General features: G+C 36.9%; 3 protein-coding genes across 4 annotated transcripts in view; 2 read left to right on the forward strand and 1 right to left on the reverse strand.

Annotated features, from left to right (window-relative positions):
- The window catches only part of LOC111456028 (guanylate-binding protein 4), a 10,110-nt gene extending 6,685 nt beyond the window's left edge, over positions 1-3,425 (forward strand). Inside the window, exons 10-17 of the mRNA XM_023097727.1 lie at positions 236-295; positions 406-425; positions 522-587; positions 837-1,004; positions 1,179-1,436; positions 1,828-2,040; positions 2,430-2,701; positions 3,029-3,425. Of these exons, the coding sequence (XP_022953495.1) occupies positions 236-295; positions 406-425; positions 522-587; positions 837-1,004; positions 1,179-1,436; positions 1,828-2,040; positions 2,430-2,701; positions 3,029-3,170 (1,199 nt within the window). The 3' untranslated portion in view covers positions 3,171-3,425. The remainder of the gene's footprint in view (positions 1-235; positions 296-405; positions 426-521; positions 588-836; positions 1,005-1,178; positions 1,437-1,827; positions 2,041-2,429; positions 2,702-3,028) is intronic.
- Positions 3,426-3,482: 57 nt separating this feature from the next.
- LOC111456029 (light-inducible protein CPRF2-like) lies at positions 3,483-9,607 on the reverse strand. The gene is made up of 6 exons (XM_023097728.1): positions 9,110-9,607; positions 8,848-8,944; positions 7,687-7,897; positions 7,005-7,080; positions 6,807-6,932; positions 3,483-4,157 (listed from the first exon to the last, which is right to left on the reverse strand). The coding sequence occupies exons 1-6, from the start codon at positions 9,563-9,565 to the stop codon at positions 3,795-3,797; spliced, it is 1,329 nt and encodes a 442-aa protein (XP_022953496.1). The 5' UTR covers positions 9,566-9,607; the 3' UTR covers positions 3,483-3,794.
- Positions 9,608-10,544: 937 nt separating this feature from the next.
- On the forward strand, positions 10,545-15,834 carry LOC111456353 (peptidyl-prolyl cis-trans isomerase CYP63-like). 2 transcript variants are annotated; one of them, XM_023098177.1, is made up of 14 exons: positions 10,545-10,674; positions 11,228-11,314; positions 11,412-11,466; positions 11,840-11,928; positions 12,363-12,387; positions 12,498-12,536; positions 12,611-12,728; positions 12,902-13,062; positions 13,156-13,480; positions 13,575-13,720; positions 14,081-14,279; positions 14,378-14,719; positions 14,825-14,905; positions 15,302-15,834. In XM_023098177.1, exons 2-14 carry the CDS (start codon positions 11,237-11,239, stop codon positions 15,633-15,635), a joined length of 1,992 nt encoding a protein of 663 aa, XP_022953945.1. In that variant the 5' UTR covers positions 10,545-10,674; positions 11,228-11,236; the 3' UTR covers positions 15,636-15,834. The 2 variants fall into 2 exon arrangements, with proteins under 2 accessions (XP_022953945.1, XP_022953946.1); XM_023098178.1 differs by having other exon boundaries at positions 13,575-13,711.
- The last annotated feature ends 1,551 nt before the right edge of the window (positions 15,835-17,385 follow it).

Below are 17,385 nucleotides of genomic sequence, written 5' to 3' on the forward strand. Positions count from 1 at the left end.
TTTTTTTTTTTTTTTTTTTTTTTTCTTTTCAGAAAAAAAAAGAAAAAAAAAACAAAAGAAAAATTGGCCCATTAAGTCTAAGATTTGACCTAATGTATTTTGTTTCTGACACTTCGGCTGGAGCTTTGTATATATTTTTGGCCATCAAATAGGGAATTAAAAGGAGGTGTCCTGTTCTTCCTGCCCCAATTTTTGTACTCTAGATTTATTTGACTCTTTTGTTGCTGTTTTATAGAAGGAAAAAGTGTTCAAGAAATGGTGAATGAAGCTCTAAAACAAGTGCCTAATAGCGAAGGTTGGTTTTAATGTTTTACTGCAATAAGACTAGACTGATTCATTCTAAAGTATCTTAGCATATGTGTAGGATTTTTTTTTTAATGCATGGTGCTTTTATCATAAATGCAGGAAACAAAAACATTGATCTGGTATTCACCCTCAGACTTCAGTTTCGTTTTTTATGGAAAGAAAAGAAAAACATTTATTTTCAGGGAAAATAGGTGTGATCTCTGTAATTGCATCAGGTTAACCAAATTCGAGATTCTTTGGCTATTATGGGAGATAATAGTACAGCCTTCAGCTTACCACAAGTATGACCCTTCCTCATTTTTTGATCATCTCCGTTCAGTCTCATTATTAACATGGGGTTATGCTTAATTGTGGTGTTAGGAAGAAGGGATCCTTGCATGCACATTTACTTCTATGTCAAAACATGTTATTTCTGTAAAAACTGATATGCATGGTAGTAGCAAGCTATGTTCTAGGCATATAGGACCGTATTTCTTTCAAAACTTTTTCTTGAGGAGTCCAATAAAATTGTGATTTTATGTTTTTAACAGCCTCATCTTCAAAGAATCAAGCTTTGTGATATGAAGGATGGTGAGCTGGAGCCAACATATGTTACAAAGAGGGAAGAGTTAAAAAAGCTTGTTACGAGCATTATCCGTCCAAAGATTGTGCAGGGAAAATCTATGAATGGGAAGGAATTTGTATCCTTCTTAGAACAGGTGAATGTGCATTTTATTGTCTCGAATTTATTTGCTCGTTACCCGTCTTTTCACTAGTGGTTCCACTAACAATTTGATGAACATTTAAATGATGTATGCATCCATTTTTTTCTTTAATTTTTATCAATACATGATTTATTTCTAACTTTAATTTACATTTTGCTTCAATTTTAGATTCTTGAAGCATTGAACAAAGGGGAAATTCCATCTACCGGATCTCTTGTTGAGGTTTTCAACAAGGGTGTTCTTGAGCGATGTTTGAAAATATACAGTGACAGAATGGCAACGGTGCATTTACCTATGACAGAGCAATCTTTGCAAGGAACCCATGAAATCCATCGAGCAGAGGCAATGCGAGCTTTCGATGAACAACATTTTGGCCGTCACCATGCAAAGAAGTCAGTCACACAACTTGATGAAGAAATCGACAAGGTTTCAACTTCTCTATTAAAAGTAGTCTAAATTTTTTGGGGTATGATGTCAAGTATCGTCAATTTAGTGAATAATAGTTGCTAAACATCTGATACCTTGGTGTATTTTAGCCTATTTCTTGTGAAGTTGAAGTAAACAATTCATTTGGATGAAATTGGGAGAACCATCTTGCAGTGCTAGTCTCTTGACCTTGGAATACCTTTCAGTTTCTAGTAGTAGTTGTAATAATAGTGATAATCAAATTGGGAGAACCACCTTTCAGTGCTAGTCTCTTAGCATGCATTGTTTATCATTGGCCTCCAGTGCAATTGCCTGAATAACATGTTTTTTTTCCTTTGATTTCTAAGCCCCTTGTTATGTAAGCTCCCTAACCTCTAAAAATTGTTTATAGGTGCATAGTAACATTATATTGGCGAATCGGTATCAATCCTCAAAGCTCTGTGAGGAACTGTATACAAAGTGTGAAGATCAAATGGACCACCTTCAAGCTCTAAGGCTTCCGTCAATGGCAAAATTCAATGCAGGTTTTCTGCAATGCAATCAAAGTTTTGAGCAAGAGTGTGTTGGACCATCAAAAGAAAACTATGAGCAACGTATGTCAAAGGTAATGCGGCCATCAGGTTATCTTGATGTCTAATTCTGATTTTATGTTAATTTCATGGAACATAGATGACAGTGAAATGGGTGTTTCACTTAGTTTTGCTCGTAAACTGACCTGATTTATTCATAAAGTTACGATATCTTTCAAGTCGTTTTAGTGACCTTCATGTGGTGTCTCAATCGGTATTTTGAAATTTATTTTGTTTTAAAAAGAATAAATTTGATTTGTACTCTGTGTCTACGCCAATCAACTGTTCGTATATGACCCCATTTCTTTCTAGATGTTTTCCACATACGTTTTCAAGCTTAGATGGCTGTCCCAATCTGACCAAATCGACCATATACAGTTTCAAAAGCTGAATTTTCTAATCATGGATGAGTCATGATTTGCAGATGTTAGGGAAGTCACGATCTCTCTTTATCAAGGAATACAATCACAGGCTTTTCAATTGGTTGGTGGCGTTTTCTCTTAGCATGGTGATTGTGGGAAGGTTTGTTATAAAGTTCTTCTTAATTGAAATTGGGGCATGGCTGCTCTTCATCTTTTTGGAGATATACACGAGGATGTTCTGGTCGGCCGAGACCCTTTACTACAGCCCTGTGTGGCATTTTGTTGTAGTCACCTGGGAAACAATCGTTTATAGCCCCATCCTGGATTTGGACAGGTTAGTAACTTTTCTGGTTATTGAATATACCATACCTTATATCTAACTATGAGCTTCATACCTACTCATTCTCATGCCTAAAAAATGAAACCTTCAAGTCTTAGATCATTTGACAATGTAAATGAATGATTTTATTGAGGAAGGATAGTTTTATCAGTTCCTCCATCAACTATTTCTAGGAATACACCTTCATGACTGGTAATTTTTGGTTTGTTCATATAGAGAGAATGACCTTTCATCTCACTAGAAGATCATGTTTGGATGTCATATATGGAGTTGAAACTGATGTGAGTTTAACTGGTTTTCTTGGTTTATTTGGTGAAACAGATGGGCGATTCCCATGGGAGTGTTGGCTGCTGTTTTGGTTGTGTATTGGAGGTGTTGTGGAAGAAGAAAATATGGATCCCATTGGATTTTGCCATTATACAACAATCCCAAGAATGGTTCACACAGGCCAAGATCAGACTGATAACATTAATCTTTGCATCTCTCCAACCACTTTGCAGTTTCTTTTTTTGATCTTTCTGGCGAGCTCTTCACCTTTTTGATACATGAAGCTCGCCGCTGCTCATCAGCTTCAATATTAGTTAGGAACCAAGTTTAGACAGATCATTTATCATCATTCTGTAGCGACAGTATAACAGAAATATATGGATCAAGGAAATATTGCTGTCCTTCAAATATATTTGTAACATCTCTAAAATATTGTATTCAATTTTACTCACCGAAGCTATTTCCTCTCTTTTAACATCTGAAAGAGACAAGACATGACAAGAAAATCTATATCACATTCAATTTTACTCATAGATGCTCAAATTGCTGTATTCAGTTCCTTTCTAAGGCTGTTTGCAAAGTGAAAAACTGGTAAAATATTATATGGAACCAACTAGCCAACTGATTTTTGCTTCTGAAAAAATACCTACTTAAAACGAGATCCAAGTCTTATTACATAATGGAACATGAAATGAAAACAATAGGTAAGGAGTATTTCATTTCTTATTAATCCCTTTAATGCCACAAGCCCGATGTTACATGTAAATGGTAGATACCTTGCAAACGACCGACCTTGGAAAATTTGGAACAGAAACGGCATTCAATTCTTGTGGTTTGGAGCAGCGTGTGAAGGTTCTGCATCCCAACCTGACATTGTGCCATGCACGGTCTGCTTCTGCACGTGATCAATATGCACGGAGGGCATATCGGTCATTTTGGTTGCCACGTCATTTTGTGATCTTCCAACATGTGGAATGGGTGGAGAAATAGTTGGAACAGGGCCTTCCAAATTCTGGTGATGTGGGGGGCTGTTTGCAAATGGAGACATGTTTCGGTGGAAGAATTGGGTGTTGGATTGCGACGGCATTTGGCTACTGACAAACGGCATTTGGCTTTGAGACATGGCAGCAAGCAGTGGATTCACTCCTGTCACTCTCTTCACTGTTTCTTCAGCCATTTTCACCTGACAATTCACGTACAATATTCATAAATATCCTATTGATTTCCCAAAAACATAAAGTCAGGCATCATACTATTCTCACTATACAGTTAATCCATCCTTGTACTCTACAAGAAAGGGCACCTAAAAAAACTACACCATTAAGAGCCTTCCAATCACTAATAGTCAACAAGAGTTGTAATTACAACAGGTTGTAAATACAAAAGAATTTTGTGGGTAGAGAGAAATCCCCTGAGAAATTGTATTGTGTACAGGATTACAAAAAAGGTCAAAAAGGGTTCGACGGCCGGTTGAAAAAATGTGGGCTTATTTTTCCTTTCTTTCTTTCCGAGTTTTCTTCTTTATAATCGGAATTATTTTTAAGGGTTGGGGAAGATATATTTTTTTTGGGCATTCCACCATGATTTTGACACAATCATAACCAACTTAAAGGGAAACTCAATCCCCATTATACTTTTTTACTAGTTTTATGACTTTGTCGGACTGTAGGCGAGGTTCTCCTTCGCCGATCAAACAAAACTCATACAGAAACTAAGCTTCATTTAGCCATACACATCGCATATACGTGCATTTTCACTTGATTACGACTCTAATTGACTTAGTTCAACCTTGCCTCTACATTAGGCCAAGTTCCTTCAAATGCAACGTCGCATCTCATCTTGTCATCTTGATCCTTAATAATACAACCCGGATCTAAAGCTTCACCAAGTTGTGTTTGGACCCTTCATTGGGTTAAAACAACCTCAAAACACTCAACCGAAGCTCATCAGGTGATTTCAACACTTATTGGAGCCTATTGGAGCATTATAACACTTATAAGGGCATGTTGATGCTAGAGCTTATCATGGCATTACAATGCTTATCGGGACAAATCGGTTCAATACAGTGTTAACCGTAAACTTTGGAGTCCCACTGATGCTTCATGATGCATCCTAAGACTTGAGATGAGATCGGCCTTCACTGCTCACTTTGACACGCTTATCGAGAACCAATCCATGAGTAATCTTTTATGATCGAAACATCTCGAACATCCATTCATCCTAATACTAACAAGGCATGAACCCTCTTGTGTCCATGTTTAGTCATTTCTGCATACCTTGTCGAAGAATGACCCTATATACCAATCTCTAACTCAAGGGATGGGGCGCAATGTTAGCCCACTTGTGTTGTCCGACACTCTCCTCAAAAACCCATTGAAGGAAAACACCCAAGACACTTGTATTACGATGCTTCCGCACACCACATGTCAAGGGGTAGCTCATTTAGGTCATGGGACCCAACGATGGTGGAGAGCTGACACCATGCCGTCACTTGTAGTATATTCTAAGGTATATTGCTTCAGCAAGAGTAGATGTCATTTTGGCAAGAAGTCATTGGTTGAGTGTTTGTCAAGTATCCGATTTACACCAAATTTGACGAGCTTTCAATATTGGAATCCCGACTTTTGAAGATATGGTCAGCCTTATCCAACCCCTTAGTCTTTGACACTCCTAAGAACATTGTTGTCTCAAATTTTACTTATACCACTCTTTGACCTATGTCAATAGACAAGTAAGCTATTGACAACAAATCTACCAATTGATCATCATGGAAATTACAAAATGACTTCTCCCCGTTTACCTCCAAAACCAAAGCAACACCAAGCAAACCTTTAGACTATTCGAGTTCCTTAATGACCTTCAATCATCGAGGTTTGACTTCCTCAATCACTTTCTATCATCCAAGTGCACTTCGACGATTAAAATCGTACCTCTCCTATAACACACTAATCTGGTTGAGGTGGCAATGCCACAACATTGAGAAGGCAAGTACACTAACAATTGTGCTAGAGGATGTGCAAATCATGGGCATTTAAATTTTCTGAAATCTTACACCGTCTATCATCAAGGTGCATCGGCAAACACAAGATGGTTTCTTTTCGATATACCTCCACTCGTCAAGGTACAAAACAATTCAATAGACAATTTTGTTCTTTAATGTGGTTCTGACGCCTTTGTTTTCCTTTTTTTTCTTTTTTTTTTTAATAATTGTGAATGTTCAGGCCAGATTAAGTGCATCTAGGCTATTCTCATGGGACAACTACTTTACCCTACTACATTTAGTTTTCAAAGTAGCTGGTAAGAAATTAAATACTATATAGGTAGAAATCATGATTTCAACCTATTCCCTTTTTGAGCTCTTTGCTATTTACATTGGCCCTTATTGACCACTAGATTAATCCGTTGTAGCTTCGGTTTTGATGCACTTTTAAAAAGTCTGTTCATCTTGCATTTAGGAAAACAGTTTATAGTGCTGCCTAGGAACCAATAAAAAAGAGCCTATGATACACGGAGCAGGGTGAACCTGAAAAATGTGGAAATGGCACTCTTACTTGGAAGAAAAGAATGAAGGAACAGGAGGAAAGTACTATCATCCACGATCAAGAATTGCCAAGGTAGATGAAGAGGAATGCATCAGAACTTTAACCATTCCGCAAGGGAGAGCGCAGTGCCTAATTTCTGCTTTAATTAGATGTTCGAAGTCCTTTTTGTCCTTGTTTTGGTCTTTTATGTTATTCTTCTTTTCTTTTCTTTTCTTTTTTTTTTCCCCCACTCCTTCCTTTACCCCCAAGGGAGAAAAAAAACCAAAAAGAAAAAAACAACAATGACTAACCTTCGCTCTTAAAGTCTCGATATCAGCTTTCAAAATTCTATTGTCAACAGCTGCATCATCGTACTTCTGATTTACATCTGTTAGACGCTTTAACAAAGTAGAGTGTTCAACCCTAAGTTGACCGACCTTTAGAAAAGGAACCACATTTAGTAAATGTTTTAGTAAGAAAGGAAAGTAACCAAGAACATATAAGGGTACCTGTGTCTCAAGTTCATTCAAGTGTGCTTGTTTTCGTCGTCTGGAGCGTCTTGCTGATTCTCTATTTGACAACATCCTAGGCCACCATCAATGTCAAGTGAGTAAAGCTAGGACCGGGCAACAAATTGGGCAGAAGGATTGATTTTTCGCATATGGCTTCTTTTTCTCTCCTTTCTCTAATATTTATTTACTGATTAGAAACAAAAACTCTTCCAGATAATAACATTTACTAAACAAGTAAAAGGACAGGATGGAAGATGAGGTATCTTACTTTCCCAAAAACCAATAACGATCACACAAAAAAACCCCTCAATAGTAGCAACAAGAAAAGAGGATAGTTTTTATTTAAATGCAAAGTAAACATGCTTGACATATCTCTATTAGTAAAAATTACAGAATTTTTCTAATAAGTGCTCTTTTCCAAAATATTTTATTGGAAGGTGCAACTTCAAGCTTTTTTGTTTCACAAAGGTACAACGCGATTGTGGAGGGGATTTGATATGAGAATTAAGTTTAGCACATGATGAACTTATATCATCAAAGAAGATGTAACAACAATACCTGCTCTAAAGATTATAACGGGTGAAAAGAATAATAGAAGGCATAAGAAGTAAACAATAACCAGAGGGTGATCAAATGATCGTTGCTTGAGTCATATTCTCAATCAACGGAAATATATTACCTCCTAGCTCGTCTTGCATCACCAGGATCCATATTCTCAATGTTTTCAATGTCTCCTTCAAGATCATCATCATCGGACTCATCTCTGGATGATCCACTTGTTGTTTGAACAGCTTGTATCCCAAGCTTCTTAGGCATTGCAGGTAAGGATGGGATCCCAAGTTGACTACCAGTAGCCTCACTTTCTTTTGTTGAAGTTCCACGATCAGAGCCTTAGCCACCATTTAGCAAAAGTGATATTGCAGTTATAGCACACAGTTCCAATGGTAAAAAGAGTTGGAAGAGACAAGATACATCAAGAAAAGGGTACTAACTAGTAAAATATAAGATCCCCCAAAAAAAAAATATTTTGACTACTACCTTAAGCATGTTTTTTCCCCCTTTTTATAGATGCCAAGCTTATATTGAGAGAGTGAAAGAATAAAAAAGCGGCTTACAAAAATTATCATCCAAAAATGGAGCAAAAAAAAAAAAAAAACATTGGAGCATTTTATGTAATTGATATCCGATAGGGACCCTCTATATATTCCATTCATCGTATCAATGAATGAGCCTAAATAATACCTAAAGACCTAACAAGATAAAAATAAAGGACTTCAAATAATAAGACGACAGGGATGATAACAAAAAAATTTAGCATTCCAGGAGATCAATAGAATAATCAAACTAGCTTACTAGGAGATGAACATCATCAAATATTAGAAAAGATAACTGTAGAGCTACCGAAAAGAGTCCAGACATTCAATATTACCAGAGTGGAGTGAGAAAAGTCCGGTTGCATGTCATTATGCCATGCACTACAACCGGCAACTTTTCAATCCATAATTCATAATTACGGAAACTCAACTTGATGAGACAAAATCAACACTTCGCAGTCGAGGTGTTCAAAAGATGCGGCTTCTGAAGAAATAACACCACCCTCCGCCAAGAACAATGTACCAACGTGCCCCCCACAACAGAGAACTGGAAAACAAAAGAAATGTTCCATATTTTTTCCACAAATTTGACTTCACGTACTAGATCTTCTCATATACGAGAGAATGCTCAATACTTCTGTCGGCACCAAATGGAAAACGGCCAACGAAAGCCATAGGAATAACTAGATAACTAAGATAAATAATGAATATAATAAAACTCATAAGACTGCCTGAGCGGAAGCTACCTTGGCCCGGGGCTTGAATGCCAAATTCGAATGCGTTCGATGTTTGCCCAGGGTGATCGGCTGGCTGGACTGGGCCTTTGGGCTCCGAAGACGCGACCTGCAATCGCGAACACTAAAATGGCTAAAAACAACTTCTCTTTCAAAAGAAACAGATTGAGTTCCTCAATTTCACCTCAAAACACAATTAGAGTTCTGCATTTCAAATCCGAACTCACCAAAGCACAGACACCAATCAGTTTCAAAAGAGAGAGAAAATAGTTACCCGCGACAGAGCCGCAGCAGCGCAAGCCATATCAAGACGATTCTTCAAAAACACACGGTACTGATCAGGATTACTCCGAGCCATTTTCGACGGATCCAAAGACGGAATTGGCTGAGAACGATCGTGATCACAATCCGCCTTCTTGATCTCCAAAATCTCATCATCACCTTCATCACGCTTCGATGTCGAAGACTGAGAAGCAGGAGATGCCACATCCACCGGAGAAACGACCACGCGATCGGAGGTAGTCGAAGGGCAACTGTTCACAGGCAACGCCGAAACTTCCTCAAGAAACCTCTCGAGCGCCCACTCAGAGGCGCTTCGGTTCATCGTCAAGGAAGGATCCAGCGATCGAAAAGGAGAATACGATGGCGGCGAAGATGGCGGCGGCGGCGGCGGCGGCTGTGGCGACCAGAAGGATTCGGAGAGTTCTTCCGATGAGAAGAAAGTATGCATCGTCGTTGTCAGAGTCCGATTTGTTTCCCTCGTTTCGTACGCGCGTTTTCAACGTGAACGTTTAAGCGCGTGGGCAAAAATCCGGTGCTTTAAGGACCACCATACTCGACCAATAAGAAATATCCACGTGTTAATCTTGATTTTTTACTTGTAAGAAAGTCAACCTTTGATTTGATTTCCGTCCGTTCTCGAAACATCGAGGGGTGAGCGAATAGTCAACAACGATACGTATATCATTAAAAATATCATATGATATAACAATGTGACAAATGTATTTTAATTACATTGAATTTACTTAACATGCTTCTGGACGTGCCACTAGAACCATAATTGTTCTAAATCCAATAAAACTTGTACATCGACCATCTTGAAAATCATAGTCCTAACTCTTACCTTCCACTTTGCATCGTGCAGTAGTATGATGTGTTGAAAATATATAATTAATCTAAAAATATGAAAAGAAAAAAAAAAGTAATGGAACAGTGCACACATGGAAATGAACAACTCTTCTACTTAAATTCTAAAAAATTAGAGGAACGATAGTCAGTATTAATGGAGTCGATCACATCAATTTAAAAATCGAACAAATAAGTAAAATTATATTTAAGAATTAGAATGATAAAAATCTTAATATTTTAAAGATTAAATTAATAAAAATACAATTGAATTTAACTTTGAAAATGATACTATTAATAGAAATACTTTTATTATTATTATTTTAGACGATCTTATTTTATTTTAAAAATACTTTAAACGGTTAAAATAATAAAATTAAAAAAAAATACTATTATCTAATGGGTCCATTAGTATTAAATTTTTTAAAAGATTTATATCGAATCAATAAAAAATTTAGACATTAAACTTATTTTTTGAAAAAAAAAACTATTTTAAAGTTTTAATTGAAAAATAGTATTCTTATTTGTATTGTACTAAAATGACCCGAGTTTAATGTAATAAAAGCATACGATAAAATTGAAAGTGAAAAAAAAAAAGAAAAAGAAAAAAGAAAAGGACCAACACTGGGATTCAATAGCCAAAACCCAACTCACTTCGTTGAAAGCTTAGGCAACTCAGCCGTTCATCTTGGTGGAGCGAGAAAAATCTGTGAGGTAAGCTAATTTCGAGCTCCATTGAAGCCAATTATTTTTAGATACATTCAATCTAATCGAAGTTGATTTCGTTTCAATCATAAAGCTCCTGCTAGCTATTTTTATTTATCCATCAGCTACTTGCAGGATTTCTGTTTCTACGAAGTTCTCTCTTTATTGTTTCCATGAGAATTTGTATTTTGGAGCTCCTAAAGTTCGAAAGATTTTATTATAGGAGCTTTATCTCTTCCGACGAAATGGGTCTTCGTTTAGGGTTTAGGGTTTTGTGTGATTGTTGTCTTGAGACGATACTCGAGCTGGCGTTGTATTAGAAAGCTTTTATGCAATGTAATGTCTTGACGTTGGTAGACGGCAGCCGTTGAAGATTAACGTTGATGATTTTGTGGGATCTGATAAGTTTGATCATTTTATGTTGCTTAAAATCATGAAAGGAGCTACAATTTTTTATTTATTTTAGATTTCTGTGTTGCATATTCCATTTTGCCCAGATGTAGTTTTAAGAAATTTGTACATTTGATTGATCTGGATGTACTAATTTCTTCTTTCCTTGAAGCTACACGTGATGAGCAAGAAGAAAAATCCTCTTGTGTTCTTGGATGTTTCAATTGACGGGGAACCAGTGCAAAGAATTGTAATAGAAGTGAGTGAATTTCTTTGGTCCCTTTATCTGTTGAAATGAAGCAAAAAGATTTTATGTGCTTGATTTCTGATAACATGTTCTCTTTTGAACAATGCAGCTCTTTGCCAATGTTGTTCCTAAAACCGCCGAAAATTTCAGAGCACTCTGTACAGGTAGGTTTTATTGCTTGTAAGTTTAAAATCTTGTTTCTGATTATCCAGGAAATATCAAGAATGATCTAAAATTTGATGCATAGTGTAATATTCATTTGTTTAGCTATTTATCATTTTATTATTCAAGAAACGTCGAGAATGATCTTTAAATAAATCCTAATCATTTTATATCTGATTTCGAATCCATTGTCTATTCTTTCTTGCTATTGCTAGATGCCTGGTATATGGAAAATAACCTTTGAAATTATACCTGTTTGGTGTAATCTACACTTGTCCGATAGTAGTCGGCAATTGTAAAAATACAATAACTAATCGACACAGTATACTTTGGGCGAATATATTATTTTCCAATTACATTGCCTGTTGTTTTCAGGTGCAAAGGGGATTGGGAAGACTACAGAGAAGCCTCTTCACTACAAAGGAACATTTTTTCATAGAGTTATTAAAGGGTTCATGGCCCAAGTATGTTACTTTTGTTCTTTGCTTTCGATCACCATTAAATGTTGAGTATTCAAAAATAAATAAATAAATGGTCTTGATTCTATCATAATACATAACTAAATAAAGAAATATATGCTTTTCGTGCACTTACTCCTTAGATAAATGCTTTTCAAATCTCTTATAACTAATAATTGAACAACGAAAAACACTTTGATGCACTTATTGTGAGATCTCACCTCGGTTAGAGAGGATAACTGAATAACTGAATTATGAAAATCATGCCTTTGGACATTTCTGGTATTATCATGGGGATTTATTACTTCAAAATATTAGATATTCTAAACATGTTCATTGAGACCTTGGAAGGTTGACACACTGATTTTTGCTAATTCTACTTCTTTGTCCCCTTAATATTTCTCCATGACCAATGTTTATTCTTTTTCTTTGCTCATCAGGGTGGTGATTTTTCTCGAGGAAATGGTACGCCTTTCTTACTTCTCATGAATTATTTGAAAGGATTTCTTTTTCCCTTTTAAATGTCATTATCTAATGTTCGGACGTCTAATGGACAACATTTTACCACCTTGTAGGGACTGGTGGTGAAAGTGTTTATGGAGGAAAATTTTCAGGTATTTTCCCGTGTACAGTGAGCTCTTGTCAAAATATGTTCATGTTATGATCGTACAAACTTGGAAAACTGCAGATGAGAACTTCAGACTAAAACACGATGGACCTGGTGTTCTTTCCATGGCAAACAGCGGTCCAAACACTAATGGATCTCAATTCTTCATGACATTTAAGCCCCAACCTCACCTTGATGGGTAATGAGTATTTTCTTGCACTCTCCTTAGGATTTGAAGATCGATAATTTCTCGACCATCCGTCTGGCTCCTTCTCACCTTCTTGAAAATCAAAAATCAAATGAAAATAATTCAACTTTGTTGTATGTGGATAAGTATATGTTTGGTTGACGCTTTTCTGCAATTTTGAACAGGAAACATGTTGTCTTTGGAAAAGTTGTGATGGGAATGGATGTTGTGAAGAAAATTGAGCAGATTGGGACAGCTGATGGGAAGCCTAGACAACCTGTGAAAATTGTAGACTGTGGTGAACCATCAGAAATTAAGGAACCAGCTGTGGTGAGAAAGGAAAAAGGTAGTGAACTAATGTAGGTTACATTGGATTAACCAAAGCAAGAAATAAGGTGTTCTTCTAATTGCCTGTGCATGGTTCTTTGATCTTTTTCAGAGAAAAAGAAAAGGTTGAACAAGATTACATCTTCAGAATCTAGTTCTGATGGCCAAGTGAGAGGCAGACAGAAGCGGTCCTTAAAGGACAGAAAGAAAAAGAGGAGATACTCTTCATCTGATTCATACAGCTCTGATACTGAATCGGATTCCTATTCTTCAGATTCAGAATCGTCACTTTCTGATTTTAGTTCCTCGAGTGATGGAAAGTACAGGAAGAGGAGATCCAAAAAAACAGCAAAATCCCAGCAGGGAAGGAAAAGAAAAGGCCAAAAAAGAGAGAAAAGAGGTCGAGTAGGAAAGCATTCAAAGCGCAAGGCTAAATGGTTCGTGTCATGTCTAGTTGGGTTCTAGCTTTCTGCTTTCCTCTGTTATATTCTTTCAGTGTGTTTCAGGACATTGATAATAATTTGCCTTCAGGAGCTCTGGGAGTTCATCCGACACCAGGAGTATGAGTACAAGTGATAGTAGTAGTAGTTCTGATGGTGAACGAGTTGATCATCGTACCACTACTCGTAAAATAAAGGATTCCAAGCATTCTGAGACTAAATCAAAAGGTATTATTGGTATAGTATCTCTTCCCGCTCAAATATGACTTATTTTGCATTAATGAGATTGTAACAGCCCAAACCTAACGCTAGCGGATATTGTCCGCTTTGGCTCATTTCTTATCGCCGTCAGCCTCATGGTTTTACGCGTTTGCTAAGGAGAGGTTTCTACACCCTTATAAGGAATGCTTTGTTTCCTTCTAAGGGTGTAGAAACCTCTCCTTAACATACACGTTTTAAAAACCTTGAGGGGAAGCCCAAAGAGGACAATATCTGCCGGTGGTGAACTTGGGCTGTTAGTGTTCATAACAAGTCCACATGTTACATCTCCAAGGTAATGGTACTGCAGCATACACTTAAATGATTTGAATATTACAGATGAGAAGGAATCCTCGAATCCTGTTGCCGAGACCGCTGTGGAAAAACAGAAAAATCAGGACGTCAATTTATTACAGGAAGAAGGTGAACTGTCCCCGAAGCATGATGACATTCCGAACGATAGTCACAAAACTGAAATTGAGAGACTTGAGAGATCTGCTAATCAGCATCCTGTTTCAGATGGCTCTAACTACTCCAGGTTTCAACTTCATATTCCCTTCTATATCCGTTTTTCAAATTGTTCCGAGCTTATGTTCCGGCAGTTGCTTCATGAACTTTTACATCCGTGACCGACAGGAGCCCTACTCCTGAAAGGCCAAGAAACAGCCCCAGGAACAATCTTAACAGAAATCCAGATAAGACATTAGGAAATTCTGGGATGAAGTATGATGAGCGGAATAGGACAATGCCTTCACGGAGTCCTGTTCATGGTTCTTTCAGAAAAGCTCCTGATCCTTCAGCTTCAAATCACGGTCAAACTTCATCAAGAAGTCATTCTCCAAATGGCACTCCAAAACGTGTAAGGAAGGGGCGTGGTTTTACTGAGCAGTATTCATTTGTGCGTCGTTACCGTACTCCATCACCCGAACGTCCTCATGGTTATGGTGGTCGAAGCATTTATGGAAGAAATCGTGCTGGGTAATTTTATTATTATTGTTATTATTTTGTGGGTAAATATTTATTTTGAGATACTAACTATAATATACAAGATTTTGGAATTTAGTTCTTTCATTTTATATGAAGGTATTCAAGCTACACAGACAAACGTGATCGGTCACCTGATAGGCGATATCGAAGCCCTCCTAGAGGCAGGAGCCCTCCAAGGTTTTCTCCTTTCTCTTTCCATCTCTCACACACAGTCACACAAGCACAGAAAAGTTCATAAGACCGTTGTATGAGCTCGTCTTTTGCTCCTAACATCTCATTTTCGAAGAACTGCTGCAATGTAGTCCTTGTAGGGGGTGCTTCACTGTGGATGTACGGTTGAAATACTTACCCAAAACATTGATATGACGAATATATATTACCATAAAACTTAAAAAAAGTCAATAGTTACACCTAAGAAGGTTTATTATTTTAAACATGCAATGTACACTTAGAGTCTCTAATTTACAAACCATTAGAAACTTGTCTCAAACAATTGCACATGATTTAGTAGACAGCTTTTTCCTGTCTATATAGATTTATAATATGTTTGAGTTGGAATTTCTATGCATCAAGATATCGAAGGAGGAGCCGGAGTGTTTCACGCAGTCCAGGAAGTTTTCGTGGTCGTTACAAAGACCGTAGCAAGAGTCGGAGTCCTAGTCCTTTGGAAAAGCGAACACAGATAAGTGAAAGACTAAAATCACGTCTTGGACCAAAGAAAAACTTTTCCCCTGAGAAAGAAAGATGGCAGTCGAGGAATCATAATCGTAGCTCGTCACGTTCAAGATCTCCAGATAAACGTCGTGGTGCTGCAAATTCTGGTTCTCCCAGTCGGTCTAGCTCCAGCTCCTCCTTGTCTGGGCAAAGGGGGTTAGTTTCCTATGGAAATGGTAGTCCCGAACCCTGATAAGAGCCATAAAAGCATTTTGTACACAACTTATCTGCAAAGTTAAAGGAATGGTAAAAATACTTGGCCTTCCTTCGACGTGATGTTTGTAATTTCTTAAGTGATTTGTTTATATTGGGATTTTGCTTCCGTTATTTTCTTCAGCCCAAGACTTATAAGCTTGACCAGGTAGCAATCTCAACATCTCATTTCGACCTTATTTGTTCGGGTTGTACTTTTATCTGGTTGGTGCATATATTAATTGTAACAGTCCAAGCCCACCGCTAGCTAGATACTGTACTCTTTGGACTTTTCTTTGCAGGCTTTCCCTCAAGATTTTAAAATGCGTTGGTTAGGGAGAGGTTTTCACATCTTATAAAGACTTTCTCCTCAACTTATGAGATCTCACGTTAATATGGCTATGTTCAGGTACCTACATTTTCAAGTTCCAATGTATTGAAGCTTTCTCTTCGGCATTGGTTCCATTTTGCGCAGGTTTGAGCTTGTTCCCTTAAATTACCTACGTCCTTTGTTTCAAAGAATAGCTACCCTTCAGGGGAATTACTAGCTCATCGTCTCCTTTATTTTCTCGATAAACAATAGAGCACCAACCTCTTACGAGTTCTAAACAAAACATATGTGGGCTAGAAAGGTTAGTTTGATCGGATTTGGATCATAGTGATTGGTTAGAAGTGTTCATAGTTTATCTGGAAATGAAGATAAAGTGGGGATGTGAGCATTTGAGCAATGGAGAAAGAGAGAAAAAGGGTAGAGGAGGAATAGTCAAATCAAAAGGGGTGTTATGGAGCCTAATATAGAGGTTTAGAGCAGCTTTTTTGGCACAGAAGCTATGGCCTTTAACTGCTACATAGCTCTGTTGTTCAGATGAAATGAAATGAATCAGTGTTCAGAAGATGATACCTGCCAACTAATGCAAAAAAACAAACTCCTTTTTTTTTTCTTTTCTTTTTTTAATTAAAAAAATCAGGTGAAATCCCGTTCTGTGTAGTCCCCATCTGTTACTGTTTCATTTACATGCTTATGCTCATGTTTTTTGTTTTGGAATTATATGTTTTTTTTTTTTTACTTAATATTTTCGCTTTTTTTTTTTTTAAATAATGTTTTAAAGTTTAAAATAGAGAGTTTTTATGTAATTATTTCATGGTTTATATATATTAAAATTTTATTTTTTCTCAATAATAATATTTATAAATTTGTATACACCTTCAGGTAATGGTAATATATATATATAATTTTTTTTTTTTTATAGAAACGAAAAGAACACATGGATTTCTTTATAATATAATCAGATCTATTCCATGGTAAAAAATTGAATATACTGATCTAGAACTTCATTGTTTATGTCGATATTATTACCACCTGGTGGCACTACACCACCTCAGCAGCTGGGACGGTAACTGCTTTCACATTCAACACTCTCCAACTTATTTATTTATCGAGATTTAGAAGTAGGATGAGGTTTTGATCTTCCATGGTTTATGTTGTTATTATTCTCACCTGGCACTACACCACTCAGCAGCTTAGACAGGAACTACTTTCACACTTGATTACTCACCCTACTTATTCAAGCTCGACATGATCAAGTGTTCTTGCCTTGACATATTTGATCAACAAGAATCATTCAAGCTAGACATGATCGATCTTGCTTGTGGAGTGATTAAAATCTCAAACAATGTTCTTGTCTTGAGATATTCGATCAAGAAGGTAATCCGAATTTTCACATATCAGTTTATGTCGATACTATTACCAC

The sequence above is a fragment of the Cucurbita moschata genome, unplaced genomic scaffold (genome assembly GCF_002738365.1).
Source record: "Cucurbita moschata cultivar Rifu unplaced genomic scaffold, Cmos_1.0 Cmo_Scf00018, whole genome shotgun sequence".
Taxonomy (NCBI): Eukaryota; Viridiplantae; Streptophyta; class Magnoliopsida; order Cucurbitales; family Cucurbitaceae; genus Cucurbita; species Cucurbita moschata.

What these genes read in the sequence shown, in the direction of transcription:
- LOC111456029 (XM_023097728.1), bottom strand. Translation starts at nt 9,565, where the DNA reads ATGCATACTTTCTTCTCATCGGAAGAACTCTCCGAATCCTTCTGGTCG. An exon ending in GATGCAAGACGAGCTAGGAG is followed by an intron (nt 7,081 to 7,686) that starts GTAATATATTTC and finishes ATGGTGGCCTAG; the next exon opens with GATGTTGTCAAATAGAGAAT. An exon ending in TCGAGACTTTAAGAGCGAAG is followed by an intron (nt 4,158 to 6,806) that starts GTTAGTCATTGT and finishes GTGAATTGTCAG; the next exon opens with GTGAAAATGGCTGAAGAAAC.
- LOC111456353 (XM_023098177.1), top strand. Translation starts at nt 11,237, where the DNA reads ATGAGCAAGAAGAAAAATCCTCTTGTGTTCTTGGATGTTTCAATTGAC. An exon ending in TTTCAGAGCACTCTGTACAG is followed by an intron (nt 11,467 to 11,839) that starts GTAGGTTTTATT and finishes TGTTGTTTTCAG; the next exon opens with GTGCAAAGGGGATTGGGAAG. An exon ending in TAAATCAAAAGGTATTATTG is followed by an intron (nt 13,721 to 14,080) that starts GTATAGTATCTC and finishes TGAATATTACAG; the next exon opens with ATGAGAAGGAATCCTCGAAT.